Source organism: Aristolochia californica, unplaced genomic scaffold (genome assembly GCF_029961685.1).
Source record: "Aristolochia californica isolate CCGP_79_NKW_82.1479 unplaced genomic scaffold, dmAriCali1.0.hap1 SCAF_3, whole genome shotgun sequence".
NCBI lineage: Eukaryota > Viridiplantae > Streptophyta > Magnoliopsida > Piperales > Aristolochiaceae > Aristolochia > Aristolochia californica.
Window position 1 is genome coordinate 5,830,215 of NW_027181992.1, and position 24,125 is coordinate 5,854,339.

Consider the following 24,125-nt stretch of genomic DNA (forward strand, 5'->3'; position numbering starts at 1 on the left):
TTACTCTCTCCCCTTGACGTAACGGATGCATCAAACAAATAAACATAAATTGATAAAGGATAAACATAATTCTTTCAGTTATTGAATAAGATCCCGGATCAAAACGTGTACGCCAAGGTGTAGAAGTGGAATTATGTCTCTCAAAACGCAGGTTCAAAAAAGAAATTGAATGGACATGGTATCGTTGTGGCAAATGGTAAATTTTATATTATAACACTACATTCCCTGAGCTTTCTCTGAACTGGGTACTCCATAGAATTTCATGGGTACTCCAAGAATTTCAAATATTTTCGATTTTGGGTAAGCAATCAAGCTCTGAGAGGATGACAACGAATTAATGAACCTGTCATAGCTCTTTGGCTGCGTTTACAAACTGCTTTTTTCAGCCTTTTGTCCTCAACCAAGAGGGCAAATAAGCAAGAGAACGTGGGATATAGTATAATCTGTCCCTCTGGAGATGATTGATAAACGCGCAGAGACGCATATTGGGGCAAGAAAGAAAGAAATGTGCTACCTCAAATTGTATTATTTATCTATGTTCTTAGAGAGAACGAACAACAACCTGGATCAGCCAAGAAGGGCTATGTTAAGCAAATATTTAAAATTTGAATTCTCAACAGAACTGTTATAATATCTACAGAGTTGAAAGAGTTTCTACATATCCAATGCCAACTTCAGCTAGCAATTGTTCAGACTACACCAGAAGGAAGCCTTAGAACAAGATCACCTCCTACAACACTGCAAAATTCAGTAGATAGTGGTGGTTAATGATATTGAAGGAAGCAAGGAACCATAAGAAACACACTAGTTACTAATTTAGGATGATTTCAGAAGACACCTTTTGACATAGTAGTAGCAGAAGTCAGCCAAGATGAATGTTTGGACTATCTCCGAAAGGAGGACCATAGAAGGCCATAAACCATGGCCTAGTGCAGTCAAAAGGTAACCACGGCTGTCCATGACCTGCAAAATAAGAAACCAACAAACAGGTCATAATAGGAGCAAGAAGAAAAATTAGTCTAGTGTTTATAAATCTTACTGAATCTTTGAGGAAAGAAAACTTCAACAAATCATATTTTCTTATATTTCGATCACTTTCCCATTATTTTTTGAATCTTGTAATCACAAACACATGAATCTCATATTACATGAAAAGGTTCTCTTAAGAAAAAGAAAAATGCGCTTAATTTTCAACTATGTAAAAAACTTAGAAATAATACCCTGATAGAAGGTATTTTAAAAATTAAGATTCTTATATAAGATTAATAACATCATTTTGTTATCACATTTAACTTCTTTGAACTCTGTTATGAGGAGTTTGACTGGAGTCCTTTTCTGAACAAAAAATTTAATTTTTGTCCTCTTTAAAGCAAAGTCCCCTTTGGAATCCTTCAAAGCCTGAATTACATTCAAAAGTTCAAAAGTTCAAAAAAAAAAAAAACACTAAACTAAAGAATGATGGAAAACTAGCCACTACTCCCAGATTCACTGGAAAAGATATCCATAAAGGGCAATAGAACTGTTGCAACATTTTTCATTGGTCAAACATAAAGAAATACATATAGTGATTTCAATTGTATAAATTTTGTACTTCAGAACTACGCACAAACATGTCTATCTAAAGTGTCAAAACTAATGACTTGCAATTTTCCCTATTTTATAATTTGCAACCCTGCAAATTCACTTATCAGCAGGAGACTTCAGTGAGTTTGATAAGTAAGAGAAAATCAAATATAAGCTTTAAAGTGTACAGCTAATTCAAAGATCATACCTGGAGGACCCAATGTGCACAGCTGAGAAACCGCGCAACACCCAGAGCAAAGACATAATGAGCTGTAAACGTTTCAACAATCTACATAACACTAAATTATTAATTTTTTTTTTTCCAATAGCCACTTAATCATATTATATGAGATGAAAGAGTATACCAGAGAGTACCTTTGTGTTTTGCATAACACGCAACTGGGGTAAAACTGACACAGCCTCCAAGTAAACACAAAAGGCCCAAGAGATTCGATTCACAAAATTGTGTGAAGTTGAAGGACGAATAAGAAGGGCGAGCACAGCACATGGTATCAACTACATTAGAGTGCTATTCGTCAATAGCATATAATTCAGAATAGTCAACAAATGCAACATAATTAACAGCAAATCATCATTTGAGCAATTTCACTATTTAAAAAAAATATCATTTCATAATAGCTATGAAAAGGACTGATGCATCATGCAGCACGTAAGAGCATGTGATCCTGCAAAACATAATATCTATACTTGTTTAACATTTAATGATGCATCCTACAAAACCCTACTAAGTGCATCATATTAGTCACTTCTTTGTTATCTCCAACAACACCTAGTGGATGACATATTATAACCAAATGGAATACATTAACTATGGACATTATTGAGGCACCCAAAACAAGAAAATGAATGAAAAAGAACAAAGCTCCCCCAGCCAAAAATTGGATTCTATAATCCTATGCCAGCTTCAAAAATCAAAATCACTCTACACCAGCCTTTATTGAACAGCATATGGAAAATGGTGAAAATATTAAGTCCAGAAAAAGGAAAAAAAATCTTTTCGTCAATGACAACGAATGAAAACTTTTTACTGTTATCAACATGTCCAATGAACTGAAAAATAATAACAATGGGAGACAAAGTTGGGGAGTTGAGGTCAGCAATATAATGACAGCTACACAAGCTGCCTAATCAATGAAAATTCTGAAAAAGAAGTGGATATTGGAAGCATTTTTGTGGAGATCTGTCCATTTCTAAATATACCTGTAGTTCCTCCAATGAATTTGAAATTATACTTGAATCAAAGATATGGCAAATTTCTTAGGTCATCAAAAGATGCATAGCATGACACAATCAGAGTAGCATATAGAAAACAATGAAATGTCAAGTCCAGAAAAGGAAAAGTTGTTTTTTGAAATGACAGAAGAGGACAACTTTTATAGTTCTCAGTATGTTCAACAAACTAAAAGAAGATAGCATTGGAATATTTTGAGGAAAGAAAGTTAGGTAGTAAAGGTCAGCAATATTATGGCAGCAACGAAGGCGGCCTAATCAATATAAATAACTTTATCAAATGCTCCATATTGTATAAAGACTCCAAAATATTTATAATATAAAAAAGTCCACAATGTACCACATAGTATATGGCAAAGTTGTCCTTGTCCTCCATATAGCTAGAGCGCAACTTATACCGGATCATGTAAATGACCCACAAAGTTGTGACCAATGTAGCTGTATCAAGCAACGTGTGTATGTCATATTCCATTACAAAACTACAGTAGAGACGAACTGCCAGAAAAATTGCTGTCAACTCCTGGGATTTAAGTGAGAGACCTGCCAAATAATCAAGCAGGTGTTATTATAAAAAGAATAGTTGATAATATTCATAGAACAAAACATCTAAAAAATTCAATAAGTTATGCAAGCTTAGCAGTACTTATGGATTAAGGATCACAATCCCACTCCAATCTCTACAACATAACCTGGTGTCGAGCCAATCCATTATCACTCCTTAAAACTATAAAAGTTAGATGACCGTAAATTACACAGGTCCCTCTTGTAAACAACCAGTAGTTGGAAGACACCAGATAAATAATTATGAAACCGACCTGTAGATGATCATTTGATTGCCTGAGAACTATTATGGATACCCAGAAGGAAATCTTTGGACTCCATCGGTTGCAACAAAACAGGTATTAACAGACATGTTAAACACTCAATATGCAGGAATCTTGGCTCAGAACCATAAAATGAGATGCTTTTATTCAACTCTTCGTATTACCTTAAATTTCAGGACTAAAAAAAGGACAAGTATTAAAGCATTATGATTTTTTGCTATATTGATTAAGCTTCTAGAGCAGGCAGTCTCCTAAACAATAGAAAGCACTACTAAGCCAATTTGGTGGTTGGGCCAAGTATTAAAGCATTACAATTGTTTGGTATATTGATTAAGCTTCTAGAGCATGCAGTCTCCTAAACAACAGAGCCCTTTTCTTCTAAGCCAATTTGGTTAACCCACTAAAAACGAAAAGCCTTTAAAGAGACTAGCTTACTCATGCAGATAAGTTTATACACAAAGAACTTTGATACTCCAGGCATATGTGCATGATTCAGTGTTTTGACCGTTTCTCATTCTATACTTTCTCTATGTTAGAAAATATATCCAGGGGCATTTTGGACATTTTACCTTCCAGGGGTATTTTGGTCATTTCACCACTTCTGTGGTTAAATTTCCATATGTAATCTTGTTCTCCGACATCTGGGGTCCTTGTCTTGCGACTAGTCAGTTTGGTCATAGGTAATTTATTTCCTTTATTGATGATTTTAGTAGGTGCACTTAGATTTACCTTTTTAAGGAAAAATCTGAGGTTTTGATGTATTCAAACTTTTCTTCAATGAAATAAAAAATCGGTTTGCTGCCTCACTTCATATTTTACATATTGACAATGGCTTCGAATTTATGAGTCATAAATTTCAGATATGTTGTCAAAGTCAAGGAATTTTTCATCAAACATCATGTGTCTTTTTACCTCTCATCAAAATGGCATAGTTGAATGTAAGAATCACTATTTACTAAAGGTTGCTAGGACAATGATGAGACATATGAATGTACCCAAGTCCTACTGGGGTGACGCTATTCTTACTGTTTGTTTCTTGATTAATAGAATGTCTTCTTCTGCCTTAAAAAGTAAAATTCCTATGCATTACCATCAGTACCATTGTTTCCTGTCTCTCCCCGAGTGCTTGGTTGTGTCTATTTTGCACATGTGTTGGTCCCTTCCAGGGATAAGTTGTCACCTAGACCAGTGAAATGTATATTTATGGTACTTTCGCACATAGAAGGGGTACAAATGTTCTTGCCCATCCACTAGAAAAACATTCGGGTCTGCAGATGTTTCTTTCTTTAAGGATGTGCCGTTCTTCTCCTCTGCATCATTACCCTCAGATCCTATCATATCACCTGGTCTTACACCTATTTTCCCTATACCAGTTGATGAACCTATTGGACCTTCACAAGCCGTCACTATTGAGAAACCCTTACAGGCATATAACGCAAGAAAGAAGTCTAGTTTCTTACCGAACCATGACTCTGAATCGTCTAAAGATCTTGAAGGTAGCGATTTACACCTTCCTATTGAACTCAGGAAAGGTGTTAGAAAGATACGCAATATCTTTTATCTCACTTTGTATTTTTTAATTCCCTATCTAAGACCTATAAAAAGTTTGCTTTGTCCATCTCTACCTGCACTATTCCTCCTTTGGTGTAGCAGGCTCTTTTATCTCCTCATTGGAAGCAAGCTATGGATGTTGAAATGGAGGCATTGATCGATCGGGGCACTTGGAAACTGTGTGATTTACCGCCAGGAGCAAAAGTTGTTGAATGCAGATGGATTTATGCCATCAAATATAATGTAGGCGGTTCTATTGAGTGATATAAAGCTAGGTTGGTTGCCAAAGGGTATATTGAAACATTTGGCATTGATGTGTTTGAAACTTTTTCACCTATTGCTCGGTTATCATCTGTTTGTATTTTGATTTCAGTTGCAATGAATAAGGGTTGCCCCTACGTCAATTGAACATCAAGAATGCCTTCTTGTATGGTGATCTAGAAGAAGAGGTATATATCAAGCAACCTCTGGGGTATGTTGCTTAGGGAGAGACACATAAAATCAGTAAACACAAGAAGGTGATTTATGGGCTAAAGCAGAATCCACGTGCTTGATTTGAAAAATTTAGTCAAGTTGTGATATTTATGGGATTCTCGAAGAGTTATTGTAATCACTTTTTATTTGTAATGAAGAAGTCCTTTGAAATTGTGGTACTATTGGTTTAGGTAGATGACATTATCTTATCTGGGAGCGATATGTTTGGTATAGAGGATACTAAGTCTCATTTGTTAACACATTTTCAAACCAAAGACATGTGGCCGCTGAAATATTTTTTGGGCATTGAAGTGGCGAAAAGTAAAAAAGGAGTTGTGATGATACAACGTAAATATATAACTGATATGCTTCAAGAGTACGGTTTGTTGGGAGCAAAAAAAATTGATACTCCAATAGAAGTGGGAAGTGATCTCCACGAAGATTAGAGTGCTGAATTAAATGACAGAACATAGTATCAGAGGTTATTGTGCAAGTTAATTTATGCAATAGTTACTAGACCTGATATTTTTTTTGCAATAAGTATAGTGAGTCAGTTTATGGAACATCCTCACAAAATACACCTAGATGTTGTACAAAGAATTTTGAGGTATTGGAAAGGAGCACCAAGAAAAAGTTTTTTCTTTAAACCCAATAACCATATCAAGATAGAGGTTTTCTCTGATGCAGATTACGCTGGATCTAAACTGGACAAGGAGTCAACCTCTGGGTATTGTGTCTTCTTAGGAGGCAACTTAGTCCGTTAAAAAAGTAAAAAACAAAATGTTATGGCCTGGTCTAATGCAAAAGCTAAATACAGGGCAATGGCTCATATAGTGAGCGAGTTGATGTGGGTCAGATCAGTCTCACGGGAATTAGGTTTCAACTAGGATGAACCGATGAGTATGTTTTTTAATAATCAAACCGCAATCTTTATTGCAAGCAATCCAATTTTTCATGAAAGGACTAAAACACATAGAAGTGGACTGCCACTTCATTCAAGATGAAGCAATGAAGAAGGTAATTACTCCATTTGTCCGATTTGGAGATCAATTGGGAGATGTCTTTACCAAGGCCCTTGGCAAGCGAGAGTTTCTATTATTTTGCGACAAACTAGGACTCCTGGATTTATACGCTTCAGCTTAAGGGGGAGTGTTAGAAAATATACCTAGGGGTATTTTTGGACATTTTACCCTCCAAGAGTATTTTGGTTTTTTCATCACCTTTGTGGTTAAATTTCTATATGTAATTTTGTTCTATGTGTTGAGTTAGGTTAGTGGTTAAATTTTCATGTACATTGGATACATAGTCAGAGAGAGATATACGGAGAATAAGCTTTATTAAGTGTATAAGGGCATTTTTTGTAATTCTCAGCCTAAACCTATTATTTAAGAGAGCTGGGGTCGTGAATGAGCCTTCTCTGTCTCTTCTCCCTTTCTCTTTTCTTTCTCTATTTTTTTTCTCTTCCTCTCAATTTTCTCCTTTTCCACCACCAAAATCTTTACTTTTTACATCTACTTAATAAAAAATAATCAGAAAACGATTAAACAACTTGTTTCATAGCCAGAAAATTCAACCAGAAAAGAAAAATCTAAAAACAACAGTTACAAACAGCATTTAAAAGAAATCGAGAAACTAACCTGCACAAGTTCGCTCTTTGATGAGCTTGTAGATCAAAACGCATATGCCCATGGAGTGACATGCCTCCGCGGCGACAAAAAGGTTGTCGTGGTCGTGGACAACGAGTCGAAGAAAGACGAGAGACGCCATTCCGGCGATTACTGCCAAAAAGGCCTTCACTTTTGAAGGCTGGCGCTTCACCCATGTGGCAACTGTGTGGATCGGATTCTTCCCCGATCGAACTGAACCCATCGTTCCTTTCTCTCTTTTTGCAAGCGATCCACGGAACGGTCTTCACAGCATAAAAGGAAGCCAATCTCGAAGTGATTTTTTCACTCTATTAAATACAGAAACGACTATTTCTGACAAGAATTCAAGACTTCTCGTCTCCGGAACCGGAAGTTCGTCTTCACAGCTTTCGCGTCTCCTCCCTTCTTTTCAGCGGAAAGCCAGGGAAGCCGAGAACATAATTAATCGGGTAAGTGGACCGGGAAAGTCGATCACCCGGGAATTAAAGAGAGTGAGTGTGATTTTTTTCTATAAATAATGATTATTGATGGTAAATTTAAATTATATATACAAATTTATATAAATCATTAATTTAATTATAAATCAATTATTACTTCTCAATTGTATAACATAATTTTTTATATGATTATGAATCACCAATTTAAAGATGTCCTTAATAGTCAATATTATATTTTAACATAGAAGTCGGTTTGAAATGAAGAATTGTTGACTACCACAGAGGTGAACCCTTTTCAATGTGGAACAATTCTACTACTTCTTTCCAAGTGTTCATTACAAAGTTGTATGAACTAGTTGGGTAAAACTCGGACTAATGATTTATGCTTGGTCTGTGTGAAAATTCTTGTTATGCCCGGTCTAGTTTGCTTTGTTGACGTAAAAAATGATCGTGCATTAGGGTTTAGAGATGTACAATTCACGATATTATTTAATCAAGTTAGAGGCAATAAGAAGGTTAATGGTGATGAATATTATTCCCCAAGAGATTTATTTGGCATTAACTTAAAAGTTAATGTACAAGATCATTTACAAAGATAATGATAATAAGATGCATTGTTATATTTTAACCAAATAACCCATTAATATTTTGGGTAGTTTAATGATTCTATTTCATAATTTTTTTCATGGAAATAAGACAATAGTGAGGTTGAGTTATTCCAAGGAATTCGATGTAAATGACATTGACTTGGTAGTACATAAATATTGTAGCCATTATGACTGACATGCGAACTTCAATGCAAAAGAAAAGGTACTTGGTCATTACAACTCACTACATGGATGACTCTTTCAAGTTATATTTAAAATTTTTATTTATGTTATTTAAAAATTATATATTTTATATTATGTTTATACTAGCATTGATAAAATCCAATAGAAGTGGATTATGTATCGGATTGCAAGCCCTCAAAGAGTTAAGAAATTTGAATAAATGACTCGTTAATTGAGAATTTCTTGCAAAAAGAAGTTGATTTTGGATTGTAAACTCGATGGAACTCTACCTATAAAATGCTTCAAGTGGCTTTAGAATACAAAGATGTATTTTCTCGTTTAAAACAACGAGAAAAAATAAACATGAAATTGCCAACTAAAGAAGAGTGAAGAATGGTAAATGAAATATGTTCTAGATTGAAAGTGTTTTGTGAGGTCATTGAGTTATTCTTAGGCACTAAATACCCACACATTGAAGTTTTCTTTTAAAAAATATGTGATATTAAGTTAACATTAACTAGTTAGTGTGAGTGTATAGATTATGTTATTTCATTGATAGCACAAACAATGCTTACCAAATTTCACAAATATTAGAAAAATTCTTCTTTAATTTTGGCCATTGGAGTTGGCTAGATCAAGTTTTATTACCAAAGTTGTACATGGATGAAAGTGAAGAAATTCGTAAAGTTCGTGAATATTTATATATGCTTTCGAGGGAATATCAGAAGAAAAGATGAATGCCTAATGTAGAGACGAATGTATCTTCCACAAGCATGAATCCTATAAAAGAGAGCAATCAATCTATCAAATTTGAGTTATATATATTAAGAAAAACATGAGTAAATAAATATCAAGATTTGAATAAGATTTCCACTTAGATGATCCCTTAAACCCTAGGAGTTCAGATTTTGATATTTTGATGTGGTATAAGGTTTTTTACTTTGGATGATCCCTTTTACATTTTCAAATAAATCTCTTGGGTAATATAACTGAGCCCTTCAATAGAATGGTAAAATAGCTTCGTGCATAGAGGAGAATAGCATTGAAACCATGTTGATTTGAGACAATATCAGCACTGGTAACATATTAATAAAATACCAGCCTTTAATACAAGCACTCCCTTGCGGGCAACCACATTGTAACTATAATTTGTAGACGTTTACAGGAAATTCCTCTGGATATCACCAGATGCAAAACGAGAAGTCAAGCCTTCCGCCATGCTCTTAGAATCTAAATTAACTCTCAGTCGACCTGCAACCAAATCCTTCTCACGATCCCATGGCTTCCATGGATGTTGGCCAACCCATTCTTCTTGTTTCTTAGGTTCTTTATTCTTTTTCTTCTTTTTATTACTCGACTCCTCTTGATACTTCTGGACCAACGATTTTGATCTTTTAGATTGGTTATATTTATCCACCAAATCTGCATGTGAAGAAGGACGTTGCTCGTCTTCCACAGCTGCAATTTCTCGAGCTCTGTCGTAAGCCTCCAAGTAACTGCATAAAATAAACGCTTAAAATCTTTTAAAACAAGAGTATTCTGACTATTATGTAAACCCTATAGCATAGAAGAATGCAATACTTCATCTTTGCTTTCTGAGATTTGTCAAAAGGACTATCCGTCCAAACACTAGTATCCCCACGTCCTTCTTTGCCAGTCCTGCTAAATGACGTAGTAGAGTGCATGCTCACACCTGCCTGAGAACATAACAAGAACTCAAAAACAATTACAGGATAAAAAACTTAAATAAAGAAAAGGAAGAAAATTTTGCAGGTTTAGACTGTAGTTTGACATGAGACTAATATAGTGCATACTTTTCTTTCAGGTGGGAGTGTGGTCATCCACTCTTCTCTTTTTGGTGGTGGCTCGGTTTCTGCCAAAAGCTCATCATCACCCTCCATGGATATGCCTGTCCTCACAAGTTGAAGAACACATTCAATGCAATTTTTGCACAGGGATTGGAACATTGGAAAAATGCAATAAGAAAACCTAAGGAACAACAGCAAAGCAAATATGTCATATACAGACTAGCACAAATGTCGATATATAACTTCCCCTAAAAATGCAAGCGCATGGGCACATTTCGATGATCAGGATATGCTTCACCAAATGCTAAAACCAGTGGTATGCTGTGGTAGACCATCATGCTACACCTAGTTCTCTAGCTGAAGCTCAGTATATTTTTAAAATATTATTTACATTTTCCATTTCTGAAATGTTAACTATCATTATCAACGGAGGCTTGTCCTGACAGTGTTCAGATCAGTTCATTTTTGTTCAACCAAATGCACCAAACCAGTCAATCACATATTTGTTTTTAGAGTTAGCTTCTTCCTTTCTTGTTTTGCTCTGTCAAATAGTCTCTCCCAAGAATTTGACACGGTTAATTCCAAAAATTTCAGAATATGACTTTAAAAAAAAATCAGAATATGATGGACAACCTTGCGACCTTCTCCATTGAGCTGCTTCACGGTGAACTCGCATTTCAGCCTGCAATAGGTAATAAAAATGTTAAGAAAAATATATAATTGACTTATCAATCTCAAACCACAACCTATTACCAGTTCATCAAATCAAAACTAAATAACTTCCCGAAGTAGGCAAGATACAACAGTCATTTAACATTCCTAAATAGGCCCCTTTTCTCTAGTAGTAACCAAAGGTGCTTTTTTTTAACGGAAAAAAGATTTTATTCAGGAAAAGAGCCAAAAAACAAAGAACAAAAGATACAACAGCAAAGAAAAATAAAACATAGATTAAAAACTATAAGTTTGGGGGGGGGGGGGGGGGGGGGGGGGGAGAGGGAGGGAGGGGTGTAACAGATGTTGCAGAGGGTTTCATTGACAACAAAGGATTAAAAAGTTTTTCATTCCTTATAAAAGAAAATTATCAAAAACTAATCTAAGAGACAAGAATGTAGTTTTACTATACATTCACACTCATACCTTGAATGCTTCACGTTCCTCCTTTGCTCTAATTTTATCATCAGTAGCTTTTTTCTGCAAAAGAAGCAAAGAGTTTAGAAAAAACAGAAAATTCCATCTATAAAAAAAATGTTGATGCACAACTAAGGGGGAAAAAAGAAAAGAAAAGAAAAGAAAAAAAATTGCTAATGTCAATATTAATTCTACTTGAGTTAGCAGCTTGTGCAGACACCAAAAACTTGTATCTCTACCAATGTCACATTCTTTCCGATGAGTCCACTATTTCTTCATCACATAGTGTAGATGTCGTTGCTACTATTCTGGTAGAGGATGTTCCTAGTACTACCTCAATTGCTGCCAAGCCAAAGCCTCTACAGGTTTATCCTTGTAGAAACCTCCCAAACACCTTTGAAATCTCCCTCTCTTCTATCCTTGCCAATGACTCCTGAGGTAAGTGATTTGAACCTTCCCATTGTTCTCCGCAAGGGTGTTTATGCTACTTAACATCGTATCTCTAAGTTTGTCTTTTGATTCCTTTTCTGGTCCATTTAAGACTTCTGCTTTGTCCTTATCTTCTTGTATTCCTTCTCTAGCACAGGATACTTTGTTGTCTCCTCATGGAAGCAGACCATCGATGTGGTGATGGAAGCATACTTTATAGGGATATTGAACATTATGCTACCCTCAAACGCTGCCATTGTGGCTATCCCTGGGTCTATTCTTTGAGTACAAGGCAAAAGGGCCCATGAGAAGTATAAAGCAAGGTTCATCACTAACGGTTATACTCGACCTATGGTGTGGATGTCTTTGAGACCTTCTCTCCTATAGCAAAGTTGACATCCATTCAGATTTTGATTTCTGTGGCAGTAAACAAGTATTGACCTTATTTCAATAGGGTATAAAAAATGCCTTCTTATATGGGGACTTGGAGGAAAAAGTATATAGATGCAACCACATGGGTATATCGCTTAAGGGGAGACTAAAAAATGTTTAAACCATACATGGTCATTTATGGCCTCAAGCAAAGGGTGCGGTTTAATAAGTTTAACAAAGCGGTTATGTCCTTAGGTTTTATTAGAATTCATTATGAACATTCCTTGTTTGTTCTGAAGAGGCCTTCTAGAGTTGTGAGGTTAGTTTTGTATGTGGATGATACAAAGGATATTGAAGAGGTAAAGGAACATTGTTCGAAAATCAGTCCTAGGGCATTTTGGTCATTTCACCTTGTCAGTAGATTTATTTTTCTATGTAATATTGTTCCTCATGTTAAAAAATATGTCTATGGTTCAAATTTCATGTACATAGTTAATATACAATGGGAGATATAAGGAAATAAGGCATAAGTGTTAAGTAGGGGCATTTTTGTAATTGACAATGCCACTCTTAATTAAATAGAAAGGGGATCGTGCATTAATTAAATAGAGAGAGGGTCATGCACAAGCTCTAATTTGAGCTTTTCTCTCTCTCTCTCTTCCTTCTCTTCTCTTTTCTACTCTTCTATCTTCAATTTTTCACAAAGAACTTGCAAAATATTTTCAAACCATGGACTTAGGATCCCTCAATTTTATTTTATTTTGAAAGTGATGTAGCGAGAAGCAAGGTAGGAATTGTTTTGACACAAATGAAGCATGTCGTGCATATGCTACAAGAGTATGGTTTGCCGAGAGCAAAGCCCATTGAGACCCCCATAGAAGTGAAACATAATCTTCATAATAGGGTAGGACCATGTGTGGAAGGCCAGTGGACAAACTTAGTTATGCCACAATTACTTGGCCTAACATCTCATTAGTTATGAGTATGGTTAGCTAATTAATGGAGCATCCTAGAAAGATCAATTTTAAGTTTGCAAGAAGAATATTGAGACAAGGCACCAAGTAAAGGCTTATTGCATGAATCTCATAATATTTGCAAATTGGGGGATATTCAAATATTGATTAGGCAGAGTCCAAATTGGATAGGAAGTCCACTGATTATTGTGTATTTGTTGGAGAAATTTTGAGTAGTTGGAAGAGCAAAAAACAGAATGTGGAATCCTAATATAATACAAAAACAAAATACCAAGCAATGGCTCACACAATTTGTGTAAGATCAATTGTGCAATAGTTCAGTTTCTCAACCAAAGGTGCTTTGGTGATGCACATAGAAGTTGCCAATAACCCTATGTTTCATAAAAAAACAAAGCATGTTGAAATCAACTATCATTTCATTTGTGATGTTATGATGAGTGGTACATTGATCAAATGTCAAATATGCAAATCAGCTAGGTGATGTTTTTACTAAGGCCTTGGGAAAGCAAGAGTTTGTGAGATTTTGTAACAAGCTAGGGTCTTGATATATATGCTCCAACTTGAGGAGAGTATTTGAATCTATGAAAAAGAGTGTTTTGGTCGTTTTACTAGAGTAGAAGTAAGTTGATCTTTGTATGGGAATTATATTGTTCGGCTTTTATGTTATTCTAAGATGTAATTAAGGAGTTATAGTGTTTTTAGTATAGAGAGTTATTTATGTCCTTTTTACTTATTTTCACTTAATTGAGTGAGATGCCGATTTCTGACCTCTCAATGAGTGCTGTAAATTGCCACACTCTTCCACCTCTCTTGTGCTGTCCTCTCTCTCTTTCTTCTTAATTTCTCACTTTTACAAAAGGTCTTCCATGTCCCTTTTGATATAGAGGCAGCTGAGTTTCTAGAGGAGATCAAATGCAGTGACAGCTTCTCCATCATTAAGATCCCTTCTGAACCTCCTTATCTCCCCATTAGTTGATGATTTCGTTACTTTTCTTCCTTTTACTTCTCCATAACTTTAAACTTTAGATTTTACACCCATTAACGCATATTCATTTTCAATGCCCTTACCTTCTCTGGGTCTTGTAGTTCCTTAAAAGCTTTGTTCAATATGATAAATGCCTGGTGTGCCTGAGGATGTGAACATTTATCAGGATGCACCATCAAAGACAGCTTCCAGTACCTTCAACAGATAAAAGATGCATATTAATACACAAAATTGAACTAAACAGAATGCTGAACCAGAAACATTACTACCTGTGTAAATGAAATTGAGGAGAAATAGTAATTTATCACCAAAAAAGTAGAAATAGATCCCGAAAATAAAGAGTTACTTATTGCACATTACATAAAAAGCCATATACAAACTGTTTGTAAGATATGCCATCAAACAATTGAAGAATTCATTAAAAAATAAACAATATAAAATAAAACTCAATTTTTTTTTAAATGATAAAACTCAATTTTACAAGATGTGGTTTTTAAGATTATCTGCTTGAGTACAGTATAGTGAAATCAACAATATTGTCTTCATCACTCATTCAAAGAGAGTCATCCCTCAAAATTTATTTGCTTTTGCATGACATTTTCGTGGTTGCTCTGCCTGATTCAACAGCAATTTAATTATCAAATGCAACTAAACATTTCTCCTAGATACCTTCCTGGAGTTGAGAGCATCTTTTAGTTCATATGAAATAGAGGCTATAACACAAAATAGAATTACGGGATTTAAGTCATAGGAAAACTGTAACGCAATCTTTCAAGGATCCTTTTTTTTTGGATTTTGATTTATTCAATTATTGTACAAGACTACATCTACCTGGCACTCACATTTCTATGAGATAGTTGCATACGATCCCATTTTAAACAAAACATGAAGCCAGATCCACCAATCTGCAAAGAGTTCTAGGGCACAAACCAAATGAACCAAGATAATCAATTCCCACAGTGATTGTTCTTATCATGTTTTTCCTTTTTTCAACATCTTCTTGTCAAGTTTCATTAATCAAATCATCTATCAGTTCATCCTATCCAAATGATCCAATGTATGTTGCTTAGTTTTCTTCTAGGAACAACAGTGACTTCATTGAGAAAGCATCACAAAATAAGAGCAGGAGATGTGGAGGAATCTTTTAAACCTAAAAAGCCAAATGAATTATATCATACGGAAGAAAAAGGGAATCATGCTAAAGAGAGGCATAACAACCGGTGAAAAAATAAAGGCCATCTCAGAACTCTTTGATGAAGTCTCACAAGACACCTCTGTAATACTCATAGAAATCGTACCTGTTAAACTCTTAAAGCTATTTTTAAAGCATATTAGTTTTAAGGCAAGAGAGTGATAGAGTAAGAGAGTGAGAGGAAGCGAGAGGAAGACGAGTAACAGGAGAGTGAGAGGAGGACGCCAGAGTGATGATGCTGCCTGCAGCAGCAACTGGAAGGCAGAGGAAGGCTCGAGTTGGTTGCAATACGGGATAAGGAGAGTTGTCGGCAGATTGTAACAAGGAGGAGCAGGAAGGAAAAGAAAATTTGAGCTCAGAGACCAGATTGAAGAGATCTCATTATGAAGGAACTGTCCTTAAGATCAAGGAGATTGAGCAGCAGACCCAGAAACAGTCAAGATCTCTGTCATAAACAGCGAGAAGCACTCTTTCATAAAAATCTCCTTTGCAGTTGGTTCTCTTTTCGTCAAACAACTGCAGGCTGTCTTCTAGAACCACGACAATACGGTCCGCAACAAGTTTGGATAGAGAACTCCAATTTTTTTTTTTTTTTGTCTATCATTATCGAAGAACTGATGCAAGATTGTTCACCTAGCAGATTCCAAGATTCTAGCCAAACTCTATACTAGTAAAACAATTGCCGATGGCTTCAAATGGTCCCACTTCCTGAAATCCTTCTTCCCAGAGGATATCTGGCCAATGCCGTTAATCCCATCTCAGAACATAGATCTGTCAACTTCAGGTCCCTCAAACCCCTGCACTACTAGGAATCTAAGCAATGCCACCTTTGGACCCCATTCAAAAGCAATCTTTCATTAACCTACCCCCAACCTTGCATGACAATGGAGAACAGAGCTAATCTAACTGTCTGGTGGCAGTGGTCGACTAGAGTTTAGATAACTTAGTTGATCTTCGAAAAAGTATATGAACCTTCGGGAAGTTAACTTACATCCCACAAATCTCTTTTTATGGGCTATAGGAGATGGTTAGTCCAATTGTCTAACTGGGAAGATTGCAGAACATTACTGTCTACATGGAACTCGAAGTCTCTGATTCCATGTAAAAGCATATTTGAATGGCATAACACTCCAACATGCCCCTCAGAACCATGGCTGAAAATTTCAGGTCTTCCAAAGACTAGCAAGAAAATTTGGTAAACTAACCAAACTAGATGATGATGGTCGTTCAAGACAGACTGGATTCAGCCTGTATCCAAGTCCTCCATTCCAGAATACATGGCTGAACTTCTCAAAGAGGATATCCAATTCTCTCAGGTAATCAAGTTAATTTGGCACCCTGCGCCCAACAGGACTTTACCACCGCCTCATGCCATGCATTGTTAACTGCCTGCAACCCTTCAATTAGCATGACAGCAGCTGCATGGACACTTTCTGGCCCTCCAAAGATCAAATTCTTTACAAGGGACAACTTGATTCGGCATGAGTTTCTCATTCCTAGTGCTGATTGTTTACTGTGTGGTCTCACCGAGGAATCAATTGAGCACCTCCTCCACCACTGTCAGTTCTCTTGGCAAAATTTGGAATCACTTCTTCAACTTGTTTGAGACCCCTATCTGCCTTTCGAGCTCACTCCCTACACTCATCTCTCTTTGTGCTGATTTGAGCCTTCCGTTGTTAGGGAAAACTCTGCTTAGCCTTCAGCCCTTGACACAGCCATCATTAAGCTTAACTTTTATGGCACTTCCATGGGCAGCTGTGGACCCTTCCAGGATTGGAGTGCTTTGGAACTCTTCGGAGATATCTTGGCCTCATTTGTGGGCCTCCTTGGCACCTCCAATTCTACATCCACAGAGTTTCAAGCTCTTAGACACAGGCTTAAGAGCTTCCATAGCAGGTTTCAAGGTCTTCTTCACGTCAAGTGACTCCAACTATGTTATTAGTTGATCCTCAAGGAAGAAAGCTCCTCCATGGCATCACTGGTCCTATTTTTATGAAATTCAAGATATTTCTAAGAATGTAGTTTGTAATTTGAGTCATCTTCATAGGTCAGTAAATAGTATTGCTGGCTCACTTGTTAAGAAGGGGATCTCTCTCCAATCTCTCATTATAAGAGACCCCCCTCCTTAATGTATTTCATTTGCCTTCAAGCTTAATAAATCGCGCTCATTCTTTAAAGAAAAGCTTATTACTTTTAAAATTTAACTACTACTATTAGTAGCTGCAGTTTATACAGAATAATAAACTTGTTTCATGCCAATCTCCACGAATACAAACTATAACAGATTGACTTACAAAGGACCATCTACAGAGAACAAAAAATGGAGTTCAATCATACCAAATCTATGAATTTACCTTTTCTTAATGTTGTCAGCAGACATATTATGGTTCACCCCAAGCACATCATAAGGACTATCAGCCTCACATTCCATAATTCGTGTAACCTGAAAAATATTTAGAAATAGAATGTCAAGATAGAAAAAAATAACATGTAATCAAGCCATCACAAGAAGTTCATAAGTACATCAATATATTTTATTTTGTCATTGATCACATCAATAGCCATAGCTGAGCACCATCTAATTTTCATTAGAAGTGACTCTCCATAAGAAAATATTTATGAGAATATGACTAAAATATTACAACTGATCGCATGAACTTCCAATCTACTGTATATAAATAATAATCATCCCCTCAACTCCTAATTTTAGTTGGGATTTTTTTTCAATTTTTACCAAATTTCCATTAAACTTTAGAGAGTGCAATTTAGTATAAATCCTATCCTTCTTCTAAACATGCCACAAGGATTAAATGGGGCCCACTTTTTTGAAAATAATGAGAATATCATTAAGAGGAAAGAGCAATTACAAGAGAAACTGAAAAAAATACAAGAAACAAATCCAGTAAAAAATGAAACAGCCTGCACAAATGAAAAGCCACCAAAGGCAGCCTAACAGAACAAACGAACCCCAAGAACCCAACAAATAAAAAATAATCAAACCCATGTTTTTATTACAATAATCACTCTCAACAGGATGAGACAGAGCAACTCCTATCCGGCCAAGAATCAGCTCTCCCATTTGCACTTCTAATAGTGTGGGGCAAGCTCAGCTCATGACCTGCCTAAAGACCCACAATGCCATTGTCCATCTACCAAAACCACTAGGGCAGAGACTTGCCAACCAAAAACCAGCCAATAACCACTAGAAAGTCCCCCTCCACAACAAGAAGAGTCGTTATTTTGTCTAAAAATGGTCAAAACTCACTTGATGATAAGTATTTAAACTACCTCAGATTTTTATTATTTTCATCACTTCTCTAATTCTAGTACTCCACTCTCATACAGATTTGTGGATTTTTCTTAACAAGCAATATTACCTATGGGGCTTACTTGATCATACATACTTTAAACTACCTAACGTTTTCATAATATTTTGTTAGTCCAATTTATTTTTGCCTAATCTGTGATTTGCATTAGAGAAAAAATTTTACTTAAGAGGAATTTCATCCCAAAGTTCAAATTGGGTCCAGTTGCTAATCTAGATTAATTTCCAAAAACAGTCTCACGTTTTGAGATAACGCCAAATACCACCAAAAGATTGCTGCACTTTGAATATGGATATAACATCTAGTGGAGAAATAAGGTCTTAGGTGTTAAGAACATAAAACTATTCCAGCCATGCATGCGCCCCCGAGTGTAAGAGGAAAGAAAAGGGAGAGATGATGTATTTTGAGCTTTCATATGCAGAAAGGAGGGAAGGAAAGTCCCATCTTTCTTGATAGGAGAGCATGGGGAGGCCGTTCCCCTTATCTAAATGCCATGAAAAAAGGGCAGGGGCCCAACTCTTCCCCTTCCCTCTCAACTGCAGGAGAGAAGAGGGAACTTCTTTTTTTCTTTTTTTTTCTTCAAAATGACAGCAAGGGGATGAGCCTTTTTTTAATTTAAAAAAGGCTGCGTAGATAAGGTAAAGATGATTATACAACTTGCATTCAACAATTCAAGTTAGGTTCTCATCAGCTGGTCTGGAAAAATGACAAACTTATGGGTATATTTTGAATCTGATTAAAACTTACATATTAAAAAAATAAAAACAAAAAATAAAGCTTGAGGTCATATTTGGAAATTGTGAGAAAATTGAAGATTTTTTTGTATGTCTTATATAGAAAGTCTAAAGAGTTGAGCCTGATTCCACCCCAACATGACTAACCATTTAGGAGGTATACTATTCAACCTTATAAACCAATTAATTTTCTTAACACTTTTTCATGTGGGACCTTTTCTCACCCAACACTTCCCCCACATCTGAGCTTACTAAGACGTGATTACAAACTCTTAATGGAGCCCAAAACACACAAAAAAACCTAGGGAAAATAAACTTGGCTTTGGTCAATGCACACATCCTATTCTAAAACCACTAATGAATTGAGTCTGGTACTATCCCAAAATAATTAGCCACTTAAAAGACCTATTACTCAACCTTATAACCCAATCCCTTTCCTTAAAACTTTTCAATGTGGGACTTTTTCCCACTCAACAAAAATACTCTTCAATTATTCAGATAAACTTCATTAGAAATTTTGTATTTCAACATGGCAGTTTCTAAGTTCGCATACCTTGTATTGTTCATATTAATAAAATTCCTCGACATATTTTCAGTAAAATTCTAATATTTTAAGACACAAAAGTATATTGGATTAATGTATGATACAAATATACCTACAGCAACAACCAAGAAGAAGTACAAAGACAAATGAATATGAAAATTTTAAAGTACAAGGAATATCATTTTGGAACCTAACAATCAAAAGAAGCTGAGAAACTTAGCAATTAGTCAACAAAAAATGTATAAGATGAAGTAGGACCTCTTCAAAGCGCTCTGCTTCATTGGCAGTCTCAGCTTCTGCAACCACAGCTGGTGGAGGGGGACCAATGAATAAATCATTATCAACATCCAATTCAGCTTCCCTGAGATATTCCAGAAAGTGTTAAGCCCCATTTAACTTTGACATATGATATTGGAACAAACGTAGACAGAGAATGGTGCAAATTTAACTGTTATAATCATTTATATTTTCAATGGACCTGATTTGAAAAGTATTTAAGTCAACAAATCACCTTAACTCACTCTCAGCTTCTGTTAATTTTGCTGCTGCAGCAAGTAACTCACTAGATGGCATTGCAGGACCAATAATCCTGTACGTGCATAGACAACCATATTCAGATTACTGATTAAGACATCAAGCTTATAATGGGAATTATCCGGTGAATGAAGGACATTAAGATGCAACTAGAGCAAGTCACATATTTATAGTTTTTGCATATTGATTTGAACATGAAGCATAACTTCCTTCTTCCAGCCTCAGGCAATTATTAAGCATAACAAGTTTGTTTAAATTGCAGCTTCAGAAGCGTTGATGGCCATTTATAACCTAGGAAGTGAGGAAAAAAAGTGCTCACAAAACAGATTGGTCCATTTCTACCACATCATTTCCAACTACTAATGAAAAGCAAAATTAAAAGAAGACTCACCTTCTTTTGTTGGAAGGTGGAGGCTCATCCATATGTGCCCCTTGCCTAACATCATCTTCATTCTTCTCCACTCCGTCTTCTGTACTTGATGGTTCCAGATGATTTTGTGGAGCAGAATGAGCACAGCGTCGTTCTTCAGGCCTTAGATGCGATGATAGTACAGAACCAAGTATCTCCATGCTACGTGAAGCAGTTTGTAGCGATAAAAAAATTCCAGCATCAGGTTCTTCGAGATCTAATGACTGAAAAAGTTTCTGCAGAAGTTTCTTCAAATATCTGTCCGAAATTCCCCTTGTATCGACGGCTTGTCCATCATCAATCATTAGTAATAGCTGCAACAACAGTGGAAGGAACAAATTAGGAAACTGTAAAGAAACTCATATTACTGAATCATTACTACACTGGTGGACATCTACTTCTCAAATTGAGTAACGAAACGTAAGAAATACCTGTTGCAACTCCTTGACAACATTGGGAAACTCTTTCAGAATTTGTCGGAGAACACTCTCCGGCTTATGGGAATCAATAAGCGTGTCCTCACTAGAAGATGAATAAGCATCAGATTCTGGGACCCTTTTGCGGTGCTCTCTCCTTGATTTCTTAGACTCCTTTGTTCTCTTTTCCTTTCTATCTCTTCTTGATTTCCGTTTTTTGGAATTCCTTTCTCTATCACTCTCCCTTCCTGATTTATGGTAGTTCCTGTGACTTTTTTCTCTTTGCTTCGATAGTTTATCGAGCGCATCTGCTACCATCGTGACTGTGAGATTGAACTACTTTTTGACGTCTCTCTGGTCCTTGCTCTAATCGACTTACCCTACGTCTCGGTTCCCTTTCTTTTTTCCGCCGGAAGCGCTGATCTCAACAGATCTTTTGCGCTCTCGTCAGCTTGAAGACAGACATATACAAAACGCGAACTCAAAAGCAAGAATAAGCCCTGAGATAAAAGACAGGCAGGGCTCCGAAATCAAAGATGATATTCTCACGGTGACGAACAAGCTCGATCCAGCGATACCGCGAACCAAAGGCGCAAACAACTTGAACGTATTTCTAAAAGCATTAGAATTTCCCAAAAGCGTTAGATCAATTCTATTCGGCTCAGGATGACTGCCCCACTGGCACTTTGTATACTTGGTTATTTACCGGATTACCCATTCCACCCTCCGATAAATTATTATACGGTTACCATTTGTGACTCAGGATAATGGATAAAGCAGGATATCCCGATCACCAAGGGACATGTGACAAAAATGCGACATGTCAATCGGTAATTAGAGAGTACTGAAAATACGAACCCGCCCTGTGAACCGGGAAATTAATGCTATCGACCTCTTTCTTTATTAATGCAGGGTTGGCCATGTACAGATGGTGGCATTCAATGACTCTCATAATTCACTCCAGTTAACTACAAATTTGCCGTTGTATATAATCTAGAACTGGTGGTTCAACCACTCAATCAAAATGGGAAAAAAAAAATTAAAATCCGTTGGATCATGAAATAGTTAACTCTGATAAGTAATTAAATGTGAACTTGTTTATAATCGGAGGAGATGAAGTGCTGCTGCGGAAATAACAAGAAAAACGCTCTGAAAATCCATCTGCAGTTTCAGCTGGTTTAGCTTCTGCCTACTGCTTCAAGTTCCATAATCAAAGATATATAGACGCCGAAAGATTGATATTTCTCACCCAGTCAAGACTTCTCGGATGATCATACGTGAAACAGCGCTGCTTATATACGAGATTATTACTGTTGATGGAAACGAGTATGTTCCAGAAATCATCACTGTTCTTCGGATGTCTGAGTTTGGTTATGGAACTGACCATGCAACTACTCAACCAAGCTGTTGAGATTATGTAAGAGAGAATGTATTTTAAGCAAACACAAAACTGTAACAGTTTCAGATCAACCACTCATACCAAAATTACAAGAAATGGTGATCTTCTAACCAGATTAACAAACTCTTCAACAGAGCGAACCAGCCATCATGAGTTTTATTTTTTTCTTGCATATACAAATCATCTTTTGTATACTTACAAGATGCATGATTTTGATGATAAGGATGTACAATACCCGGAACGCGAATCCATTTACTTATACCCTTTTCGGGTTGTGGGAGTTGTGGAGCAACAAGAACTTCTTCATGATTTTCAGAATCACTAGCAGGCTTGTTCTTCTGTGAGAGAGGACTCCATTGCTCTTGGATATCTTCAAGCTCCGCAAGCAGTACTGGTCGTCCATATTGGCCACCAGATCCGAGCCCAGCACCGACCCCGATGGTGGATCCGAGGCGCCGACGGTCGACCTTTGTCCGTTCTTCTTATGACCCAATTCATCATTCAGGTCCTCCCACAGCATGTCCATCCTCTCTTCCTCGTCAAGGTAGCTTCCTTCTCCGTCATCATCGTGTGAACTGGTGGCAGTAGAAACCAGCACCCTGGCGCCCACTCCCTCGGTGAAGCTTCTTCTTCGATGGGTCCCCTGTTTTGAACCGGGACTTTCTCTTGTCTCAGACGCAGACACAAACCAGAAAGGAGTGGAGGATGAAGAAGGGGAGGAGAAAACGGAAGAGTGGAAATGGGGTGGAGAATTGATAGTTGCTGAGACTGTGGGGAAGGTGAAATCGTCAGAAACAGAGGATTGCTCAATCATCTCTGATCTGCAAGAGTGGATCACTGTTTCAAGAGGTGAGGCCTGAGAGAGAGAACTAATAAGAGCTCCATTTCAACATTTTCGCGTTGGGAGTTGCTTATCGGAAGGTTAAATCAAATCGTATATGGGTGCAGAAGTGGGACCCTGAATATGAGAAATCGTTTTCAGGGCGACGGGGCAACTCATCCACCGCCGGACTGTAGACTCGGAAGACTTTCTTCCATAAACGGACAGAGGCCACAACGATAAGAGAGAATTAAACTCTCAGAGCCACTCTGGCTTAAAAGCAACGGCTATAAATGGATGAAAGGAAGAGGAGAGAAAAACAGGGTTGGTGATGGGATGGTCTCTGCTCTACCAGGGTGGAGATAAGAAATTAGGTTTGCATCACTTTCTGAAAGATGAGCCGAACATCCTTATTTTTTATGTCATTATTTATGGGAATATCCAACTTAAGGGTCGTTCTCTCGACTCCATTAATAAACAATAAATAGTTAAGCTAATGTCCCACCTTGTAGTTGCAGTCGAGGGATTAGATCGCTAAT

At 36.7% G+C, this 24,125-nt stretch overlaps 3 protein-coding genes across 3 annotated transcripts; all 3 read right to left on the reverse strand.

The window, feature by feature from the left end:
- Positions 1 to 485: 485 nt before the first annotated feature.
- LOC137958445 (uncharacterized) lies at positions 486 to 7,774 on the reverse strand. The gene is made up of 6 exons (XM_068805460.1): positions 7,301 to 7,774; positions 3,155 to 3,354; positions 1,939 to 2,079; positions 1,772 to 1,852; positions 839 to 963; positions 486 to 738 (listed from the first exon to the last, which is right to left on the reverse strand). Exons 1-6 carry the CDS (start codon positions 7,530 to 7,532, stop codon positions 690 to 692), a joined length of 828 nt encoding a protein of 275 aa, XP_068661561.1. The 5' UTR covers positions 7,533 to 7,774; the 3' UTR covers positions 486 to 689.
- A 1,746-nt stretch (positions 7,775 to 9,520) lies between these two features.
- LOC137959728 (uncharacterized) lies at positions 9,521 to 21,978 on the reverse strand. Its single transcript, XM_068807063.1, has 11 exons — positions 21,383 to 21,978; positions 20,934 to 21,265; positions 20,520 to 20,597; positions 20,267 to 20,369; positions 17,759 to 17,847; positions 14,296 to 14,407; positions 11,462 to 11,515; positions 10,958 to 11,006; positions 10,331 to 10,425; positions 10,098 to 10,213; positions 9,521 to 10,012 (listed from the first exon to the last, which is right to left on the reverse strand). Exons 1-11 carry the CDS (start codon positions 21,683 to 21,685, stop codon positions 9,676 to 9,678), a joined length of 1,668 nt encoding a protein of 555 aa, XP_068663164.1. The 5' UTR covers positions 21,686 to 21,978; the 3' UTR covers positions 9,521 to 9,675.
- Positions 21,979 to 23,022: 1,044 nt separating this feature from the next.
- On the reverse strand, positions 23,023 to 23,580 carry LOC137958684 (uncharacterized). The gene has a single exon (XM_068805771.1). The coding sequence runs from the start codon at positions 23,578 to 23,580 to the stop codon at positions 23,023 to 23,025; it is 558 nt and encodes a 185-aa protein (XP_068661872.1).
- Positions 23,581 to 24,125: the final 545 nt, after the last annotated feature.